The 10,529-nt window shown below is 31.2% G+C and overlaps 1 protein-coding gene across 1 annotated transcript; it reads right to left on the reverse strand.

Annotated features, from left to right (window-relative positions):
* Positions 1–7,911: 7,911 nt before the first annotated feature.
* LOC134235169 (uncharacterized) lies at positions 7,912–10,529 on the reverse strand. Its single transcript, XM_062717269.1, has 4 exons — positions 10,503–10,529; positions 9,578–9,620; positions 8,798–8,968; positions 7,912–8,250 (listed from the first exon to the last, which is right to left on the reverse strand). The coding sequence occupies exons 2-4, from the start codon at positions 9,618–9,620 to the stop codon at positions 7,946–7,948; spliced, it is 519 nt and encodes a 172-aa protein (XP_062573253.1). The 5' UTR covers positions 10,503–10,529; the 3' UTR covers positions 7,912–7,945.

Below are 10,529 nucleotides of genomic sequence, written 5' to 3' on the forward strand. Positions count from 1 at the left end.
TGAGGTCAAACATAGTATGGAAACATTACTTTCTATTTCTTTTGCAAATTTCTTTATAATTGTTTTATTATATTTAACAATAATACATTTAAATCCAACATCAAATGCCTTATAAATTGAATAAGTTGTATCGATCTACTCTGTCGAGTTTTATTTACCTCAGTGCCGGTGAGTCTCAAATATGTTATGGTCTGTATGGTAATTGTGTATTTTACATGTAAATCTATACACGCTATAACATTTCAAGGAAAAATAACATGTTTAAAATTTATAATATAAATACTTGTATTTTCATTGCATGAATTTTAGTTGAATTAATAATTTTTACTTGCACAGTCCTCTTTAGAAATTATTTTGTTAAAAAATTCTGATTGCACACAGAAGTCATCTGAAGTTAATATAAAAAAGATGCTTGAGTTTCTGATTGACAATATATATGTGATTTTTGAAGACCAAGTTTTCCAAAAATCTATTGGAATTCCCATTGTGTTCCATTTTTGTATTCGTTAATCTCGGCGAGATATGAAACGAAGAAAACACTTGATGTAGCCTAGGATCAACTCGACATTTTGATATACATGTATATGGACGATGTATGGATGATTGTCAATTATAAATGGTTATTTCCATATTGTCAATTCACAATTTTAATTTCAATTCTTATGTCGGTATCCCGGTTAGCGTGAAATAAAAAACACCACAGAGTCTGAAATATTTTGATATTTTTGTGAAGAAAACGCAAATAATAATCTAACAACCGAGCGCTGTGTTAGTTTAACATTTCAATCGTCAATTTTCCTTACTTAATATGCAGCAATATACCTTTATCACCAGCATACGGGGTTTATATCTCTTAGTTGATTCGATGCTAAAGATCATGCTCTACGTATGAACACTTTCTAAAACGACGCAAATTATTGACAAAAAGATGATGAGACAAAAATATCAGCAATCTCGTTTAAAGTAATTATTTCGTAAAAGCCATTGTCGATACAATGACATTGTCAGCAAATGAATTTATCATAAAGTTAAATGCAGACTGGTGTTTTTCATACTAATTATTAGGCCATTATAAACACACTAAATTGTCGATGGATTTTCCGTTATTTCCCACTTCATATAAGGAGTACACAGTGGATATACAGGGGAAGCTCACTCCTCCATGGCACTTGATCCCACATCTGATGTTTGGGAGCAGGGGAAGCTCACTCCTCCATGCCATGATGGCACCTGAATCCACATCTAATGTTTGAGAGGCCCATGTTTGATCTGCTCTGATTTTGTATTATTCAATGAACAATAATGATATAATAGGTATCAAAAATGGGTACCGTACTTGGCGACAAGGACTTGAAACAACAATGTTCTGTTTGCCAAAATTCAACAAATAATCATTTATACTGTTCAATTGACTTTAAAATGTCATAGCTAATAGGCATCAATTTGTGAGTAGTTCACACTATTTTAAAGAAGCATTTGACAGTAAAAAAAGCTAAGACTTTAGTACTCAACGGTCACCCTATGTTTTGAAAAATGAATGAAAACGACATCGTGTAAGAATATCTAAACATCTATTTAAAGAATAGATATATTGTAGTTATCTATGTTTGTCCGAAATTCAAACAGATAATGAAACTTGAATCCATTGCTTAATCACCATCAAAACCCTCAAAACATTTTTACAATAAGATACACTTGACAAAAACAGCAAAGGTCTGAAAAGAGCAAAGAATTACACGAGAACAAAGACAGTTTTATATGCCATTTTCTTAAATATTTGTGGTCTTGTTGTTCAAATTCTTATTCGGGAAGGCAGTCCAATTTCTGAAGGCGTCTATATATAAGGCAGTGTTTTGCAGAAAAAAAATAAAATCCGCGAAAGGTTTTTGAGAGGAAGGAACTAGAATCAGGAATTCACTACATTAAATTTCTTCATGACAGCGTCCAAACTCACACACCATGAAGAGAAAAGAAGTTTTGGGATAAAGAGAATGTTAATAGTTTGCTACACAATGATATTCGCTAGATCTGTCAACCTTTGACTTGGTTCATTTTCCAAAATTTTTAAAGAACACCTTTCAGAAAGAAGAAACACGTAGGACAATCATAGGATCTGCCATAATCCAGTATACGAAGGGCCATACTCAAAATCGACCAGAAAAACAACCAGAAAATGGATAAAAATGTTACGCACATGTGTTTCGATTCAAAGAGAATCTATTAGTTTAATCAGGCAGACTAAATCATTGAAAAGCGGTGTTTGCTTCCGTTGATTCAAAAACTCCTTTACTCTTCTTGACGAATGGGTTCAAGCGTTGTGAAGAAAATTAATAGCCATTCTCTGTAACCACTTAAACTTCGTTGCCACGCATGGTCACCGATTTTGATGAAACTTCACCCATGCTTAGTACTTGACACCAGAAACAAATATCAAACAAAATTTCGTTGCTATGTGTCTCGGTTGCTATGGCAACAGCCGGAAAAGTTTGAAAAATCAAGATTTTCAGCCATTTTAAATCTTGACTGTGGCTTAATAAAAACTAGAAAAAGCAAACAAACCATTCTAACAAAAACATGACACCTTGATGTCACTTATACTGTAAAGAAATTGTTTAGAATATATCTCTAAGTAAGTGGTAACCAAGGGTACATTTGGAATACATTTAAAATGCTGAAATATGCTGAAAAATACCCCGTATTCACTAATGGTAGGTGTTACATGCTCAAACTCAATCAACGACTTAAGAAAAACAATGAAAATGTTTGACCTGAAGTATATAAGTATAAGCAATATTATTCTATAAATAAATTTTTTGGTTGCCATGGTAACACGGTGTAACCATGCAAAACCAGTAACTAAGATTGGGTTAATGCTACTGTCTAGAGGAAAAACATGAAAATTCAAGACTGGCAAATATGCATCCTTAGGACATTGCAACACCAAAACCATAAGAAAAATTGGGTATAATTGCTACTTTGCAGTGTTACCATGGAAACAAAGTACCAGTACTTAAAACTGAATTATTTTTCGCTGCATTAAGAATTAAATTGCCATTTATTCAAGAAACAAATTAAAGGACTCAGCTTGAATAGTACTTATCTATTAGAACTGAAGTTGAATGTCAAATATTGATAAAATTTGATGAAGAAAACAACACTGTTGCTATGGTTACCAAGAAGGGAAATTGTTCGACTTTGTGAACTTTATATCAGTATTAAATCCTGTGTGCCAACTTCTTGCATCCACTTAGAGATTAGATGATAGTCAAAATGAAAAGTCAGGTGAGCTGTTTATAAATATCAATCATAAAAGTTTTGGGAATCTACATTTAAGGATACGTATCCAAGGAAAGAAAATATTTTTCAGGTTTTTAAGCATATATTTTCTGCTTATTTCCATAGCAACGCTCTACTTAAAGAATCTAATCTGAATTTTTTCAAATGGGAAAAATAGGAACACACCAACATCTTTAAAAATTGATCATTAGTTATGAGGAAATGTGCTTTTTTAAAAGATAGGATCAGATTTAAACATACAGAGTGTTACTTTGAAGGCTCTTTGTGGTATAAAAACCTTGGCAACCATTGCCAACCAAAATGAAATATTATATTTTGTTCTTGGTATATGTTTCAAGGCTCTTTTTTTATTATTTGGTCACATTTCATCCTATAATTGCTTTTTATTTTTACGTGTATGACTTTATAAAATTCAATGAATATTTTTGTTTACTTTTGAATACTTTGTTACCATAGTAACGTATGTAATAGTTGATTTACCAAACATGTTTATCATGCATTTGAGACATTTGACCTTCAACTTTTGGAAACAGCCATTGCCAATTGTTTGCTTTGCCGCAAATGTTAACTATGGGGCTCTAAACATGTTAAAAAAATGCCATTTTTCAAACTTTAAGACATGTTGCCATGGTAACTATAAAACATAGCAACCATTTTTTGTCTGATTTCAGTTTAGGGTATCAATGACTTTTATCATAGAGAGTTTGGAGAAATTCTGAGACTATGCGTGCCACAGCTCCTGTATAAAATTTCAAATCATTACAGAGAATGGCTCTTAATATAGCAGATCCCTTCTCCAATAAACTTTTTTTGCAACAATGTTTTTTTTTTGTTTGTTTTTGTTTTTTGTCCAGATATTAAAAGGTCTTCCTGAATAAGAATCTGATCAACAAAACCACTCTAATGAAGAAAATGGCACATAAAACTTTCCTTGTGCTCTGACAATTCTTTGACCTTTCTAGACATTTACATTTATTGGTCTCGTGCATCCTGTTGTAATTTTTTTTTTGGGGGGGGGGGGGTCAAAGCAATTCAGGTTCCATTACCTGTTAGAATATTAATCAAATGTGGATAATATCGATTTTTGATTTTAGAGTAAATATTTGCATCATCTTACAGGCTGCCGTTTTCACATATTTGTCAGACCATAGGGTAATCATTGAGAATAAAACTAATCCAGTGTTAATTGTTTTATTCTCACTGTGAACGACTACCAAAAAAACATACCTACCAAATTTGCTATGCGCATGAAGTCAATCAAACATCATCAGTGTTAATTTGTTGATAAACATCACATCGGTTGTTAGTTCTAGTTGCCATAGTTATCATTGACGCCCATTTTATTATTTTTTGATCATTAAAATGCATCTACTCATTTGTCTATAAAACAAATATCGGTTGCTGTTAACATCAAATATTTCAGTGAATATTTCTTTTGGATTCTAACCAAGTTTTACAGAAGCTTCTTTCTTCAATCTAATTTACTAATTCTTTACCATTCATTTTTAATGCAGTATTTTGAATAGCCCAGGTTTTTCAGCTTCTCACAATGACAAAAAAAATTATGAAACGTAGTCATATAAACGGTTATCAATTTATTAAATACATTTATTCAATGATGAGAGAAAGCCCAGCTTAATGCCATATGAATCCTCAGGAAATTATTTATTGAAAAGCCGTCGCACTTTCTATACTACACATGTTGTAGAAAAAGAAAAGTTACATTTACAAACATTTGTTGTATATATAATTATCTAAACCATTAGTTATAAGCCTTTGTTTTTAATAAATAGTTACCAGAAATCTTTAAGGTAGAACCTATGTCGGAAATGTCTTTGTCACAAGATTTTCAAACTTTTCAAAATGATAAATTAGTACATGCTTATCAATCAGTTAAAAGCTCATGATATGTTTCCTTGTTTTTAAATCTAGTACAGTCTGTGAAATTTGGTATGGTAATTACATTCTGCGACTACACATTTTTAGGGGTACTTGTCAAATTAAGAAGAAAAAATGAAAAATCACAAAAATACCCCTTCAAACATCGTCGTTTATAGACTTTATTATCTGAATAATATTAAGCATTATTTCTCAAAAAATAATTTCTTTTTATTCAATTGACATAAAAGATAAGTCCACATTTAAAAAAAAAATAGGCAAATGAAGTCAAATTTTTTTAAAGTCAATTATCCATCCTATATTTGTAAATATTTTTCAGAAGTCCTTATCACAATGTTTTTTAATATGATGAAGAACATAACCAAATGATTACCAAAAATTAGGGATGTCAAAATTGTCAATAATTGATATTCGAATATTCGATAGGAGTATTCGAATATATTCGAATATTCGATCAAATAAATACATTTTGCATTATAGAATATATATTTTCATAGTCCAGTCAACCAGTATAGATTTTATGTCATTATTTTGGAATAAAATTTCAAGTAGAGTTTTGTAAATGCAAAGTAATTATATTTTTAAACTTTTACAGAGTATATGAAGAGTGAATACATGTAAATCCAAAATGTAATAAAAATTATTTTTGAAAATTCAAAATATTCTTTAGTATGCTCCAGATTAATTGATCGTCTTACAATGTACCAAAGCCTGCACTAATTACTCCTACAAATTTATACCACGCTAAAGAATTATTTACTGAAGAAAAATTAAATTCAATTAATTTTAGCTAATTAATTTCCTGATAATTATTTTAACGATATATACATAAACAAGGGATCAATGTGTTTTCTGTACAGCTGTGTTCTTAAACAATACAAACTGATTGCAAGTACTTTATATACCAATAATTGAATGATCAAAGAATAATTTATTCTAATAGATACACTCTTCACTCTTTTAAAGTAATCCAACAGGAGTGTCTTTTAATTTCCTTTTTAACCAAATATTATTCCTAGTCCAATTTGGTTCAATTTCAAATAAAACTTGCAAGATTTTTTCTCTGTTAAATGCTTGTATACTTTACAACCGAATATTCGAATCATATATTTATATTCGAATATTAACTCATCGAATGAATATTCGAATATTTGTTGACATCCCTACCAAAAATATTAAAATATATACCTTTCGCCTATAACTAATAAGAGATAGGTTATTTACCAATGCTAATATTCTTGACCTTTTTGCACTTACACGGGATTTAATTATTAAATGTCTGTTTGGCGTTACTTTCATATTAAAAATGTTTACCAAAATTTGTACTTTTTATTTTAAAATGTATAGAAAAATTGTAATCGAACACCAAGAAAATGAATAAGTAACTACAATACGTACATCTTTCATTTAGACACATTTCATCTATATATTGCACTATTTAGTTACTGAAGATTTCTTAGGACTTTTGCATTCCTTCAAAATGCATAGGCGTCGGAATCGGGGGGGGGGGGGGGGGGGCAAGGGGTGGACGTTTCTCCCGAGACAGAGGATTTGGGTTTTGATGGTCGCCATGCTTATTTTTGGAAAGGATATTCTTATCCACCCATTCTGTTGCCGAGATTTGACCATTTCTGACAAATAAATTGTTCTTGTTATAAAAATTAACTTACACGGAGAGAAATATAGAACTCAGAAAAATCTTTCAGCTTTTGTGACAGAACGCTACGGAGGGGGTCACGTGACCGCCTATATCACGTGATTCGCGCATGCGCAGAACGGTGACAGATGTGCATTAAAATCGGAGAGGATTAATTTAAAATATAATCAACACTGAAACCAAATATTACTTCTATTATGGAAGTTATTCAATTAGTTCGCGAACTTTTTGATCATCTCTCGTACTAAGTATAGAGATTGAACATTGTTTCGTAGATTTAGCCCCCCCCCCCCACTTTCCACAGACACGTCGCAGTATAGGTTAAAAATGGGGAAAGTCGTGGTGTTTGGAAAAAATTTTGGTACTAAAGTTCGAACCTAATCACTATCCCCCCCCCCCCCCCCCCCACGAAATAGGATTTTCGTGATTGGTACTTTTTTTTTCCTTGTCCGGTTTTTTTTTTGGTATAATTTTTTTTATCACTTAGCCCCCCCCCCCACTTTCAATTTGCTTCCGATGCCAATGAAATGGCTACATAAAATTAACATTTTGACAGTAAGTTGTATACATTATAATTTCATTACACAGGATAGTCTTGAATTTATCAACTTAATTAAGGTCAAGATCTAGTAAATGAAAGTTGCCTACAGGTTTCTCTTCTTCCAGAAATATATTGTCATTAGGCATAATAACCAAAAACTTTTTCAATTTAATTAAGATTATTTTGGCATGATTTTGATTTCCGTGTATTTCGAAATGCAGTATTTTCTACCATTTCTATTAAAGCTGTAAATTACGGGAAAAAGTGACATTGAATTAATTATGACGTCATAATGGATCTAACACAGGCCACAATGTGTACACCAGGTCACGTGATCCTCACATCCCTCACATCAACAGTGTTAGCTTGATGACGCGACCTCTAAATATAGAATGACACAGGCTAAACTCATTCACTAGTTGTGAAAAGCGCTAAATAAAAACAATCATTATTATATCATTATTATTATAAATAAATAAAGATGGTTATGAAGTTCAAAATAACATGTATTTAACATGTATTTATTTGCATATTTACGTGTACACATGTATCTATTTAGAAACGGGTCTAACACCACCAATAATGTCAGGTCCCCAAAGGAAAGGACATTGTTTTTCACAAATGTAGCCCATTCTCGGTGGTGGACGGGGAGCCACATATCCCCACTGGAAATCATTTTTGAAAATAACTGCGTAATTAACCACTGTCGTCCGTGGAATGCCCCTGCGAATACCAAAGGAGCTGATTGGGGGCAGAGGTCGAGGAAAGTTTGTATAAGTCATCCTAGAGTTATCTGCCCATCTCCATCGGCCATTTGTAGATTTCCCGCCAATAAACCAACCATCACCGCGATTGCCTGTAGAATATAATACATACTATTACTGTTGATTTAATGACATGATGGCATTTTTTACCATGTATCTATTGTCGTTTAGGATCTACTTTAATACTTTACCTTTAAAATACTATGATTTTTAAAGAAACCATTTGATTCTGAGAAGGGTAAATTACTGATATCGTTCCTAAACTATCATTTTCAATCCAGATTCCTGTTTATTTTCCTGCCATCAGAAGATATATTTTATTTATTTTCAAAACTTTCAAGAATTATTCATTTTTAAAATCTGCCTCTCCGGAATCAAATGCTTGCATTTTTTATATCACGCAGGACTGAGAAATTCCAGGTGATTTGAACATTATTTTATTGTATAATTCACATACAATGGGATTGGTAACAAGTTTTTGCAACATAGAAAAGCCTTTCACTACTCAAAGTAACCCAGAAGCTTGAATAGATACGAACGATAAAATTTCGGAGAAATTTTCAATGCTCAAGAATTCTTCATTTTTTTTAACGAAATATGCAATTTATCGTAAAATCATGTAAATATTAAGGGTCTTACTACACTCCTCCCTAAGAAATGTTTTGACAATGTTATCCTCTCTCCTATTGTCGATTTTAACCAAGTCCCATCCTCGACCGAGTCTGCGGCATGCAGTGCGTGCTTGCTCCCACGAACGCACGCGACTGCTGTAATCAAAGATACGAAATCGACTATCTCCGGTAGTTGTGTCTGAAAGAAAACGGAATAACAGTATAAGATGATTATAACATAGATCTTTTAATGCTTATATGTTATCAATTCATTTTTAATACAATTTTATAATGTAGCCAGTATTTGAAGATGTGTGGGGAAAATTTAAATAATTATGTTAATGGAAAAAGATTTATTTTCTTGGTATGTTTATGGACATAACACTATACTTTGAATTATATGCAGTTTTTTGTACAGTGATATCTTTATAAACTATGGAACAAGGAAAATAATAACCCTGTATGAAAATGAGATTTCACAATGCCTATTTTAATTACCTTCTACACCGTAAGTTTATTTATTCACTTATTTTAGAAAAGCCGTACAGAACATAAGGGTTAAAAAAACTAGCCCTACCTAAGCCAAATTGGGTACAAATATATGAAATGGACACTTTGAAATTGCTTTGGAATCTTTATTCGACCAATATCCAAATAATGCTATTCTGGTTGCAAGACTTTTTTTTTCTTAAATTTAAAGTTATATACCCCTGGTATTTCTTGTATAACCGGTGACATCTACAATTCAAATATAACAAATTAAACTGTTGGGTCTTAAATCTGTTAAATTTATTCTTGTGAGACTTACCGATTACAATCACAGTCAGCAAAACGACCAGAAAAGCTTTCATCTGTCAATTAAAAAAATAATCAAAATTTTGTTTTAAAACAAAACTTAATGTTTTGAAAAGAGATAAAATGAAAAATATAATTATTAGGAAGTGCACTAGCTTTAAATATTTTCATTTTTATCAAGCTTTGTTATTCTTTAAAATTATTCATGATTAAATCGTAATTTATTATTGAAGTGAGAGATGAATACTAACTTAATTTTATTTGTTTGAAATCGTAAACAATTCAAATAAGTTCAATCTAAAACAACAGCACAAGTGCTTGCATTCAGATTTGTTGCCATAAAAAAAAATCAAACATGTTTTATAATCAGAAAAATTTGTATAAATTGATATTTCTAACTTTAAATTGTGTAATCAATACAGCTTTAAAAATAGATTGATTATTTTTCAACGTATCAAATTCAATTATATATTTTTAAAAGATATTTTTATCCTTTTGTAGTTTTAAGGAAACCCATGGATTGAAAGAATAATGCATGTACGAGTACATCTGAGCTCTTATAGTACGATGAATTAATCATTATAAATTAACTGACTGCAATTATTCGTTAATTAAAATAAGTTTGATCATTTAATACAAAATAACACCACCATAATTCCGTTTAGAGCCCTACCAGCACTCGAGGATTGAAATTTTGACCCCCCCCCCCCCCATTCGTTTCCAAAAAGCTTTAAGTACACATGGAAAAAAAATGTCTTTATTATTGAAAAATATGGCGTTTTATACGCGTAAAACATAGTTATAATAGCTCAGATTTTTTTAAAAGACCAAAATATTAATCTGAGGACATTTTTGGCACACAGTATAAAATGTTAAAAATTATTTCCTATTCAAAAGAAACAGTTGAAACAAATGAACATTATTAATTTATTACCCACCTTGTTTATTCCTCTTAAAGGTAAGTA

Source organism: Saccostrea cucullata, unplaced genomic scaffold (assembly GCF_032062105.1).
Source record: "Saccostrea cucullata isolate Sc308-1 unplaced genomic scaffold, CSIRO_AGI_Scuc_v1 ctg10742, whole genome shotgun sequence".
Taxonomy (NCBI): Eukaryota; Metazoa; Mollusca; class Bivalvia; order Ostreida; family Ostreidae; genus Saccostrea; species Saccostrea cuccullata.

Coding starts and splice junctions, on each gene's coding strand:
- LOC134235169 (XM_062717269.1), bottom strand. CDS start 9,620: ATGAAAGCTTTTCTGGTCGTTTTGCTGACTGTGATTGTAATCG. Junction 8,969..9,577: donor GCTGACTGTGATTGTAATCG/GTAAGTCTCACA, acceptor GTTTTCTTTCAG/ACACAACTACCGGAGATAGT. Junction 8,251..8,797: donor ATTTCTTAGGGAGGAGTGTA/GTAAGACCCTTA, acceptor TATATTCTACAG/GCAATCGCGGTGATGGTTGG.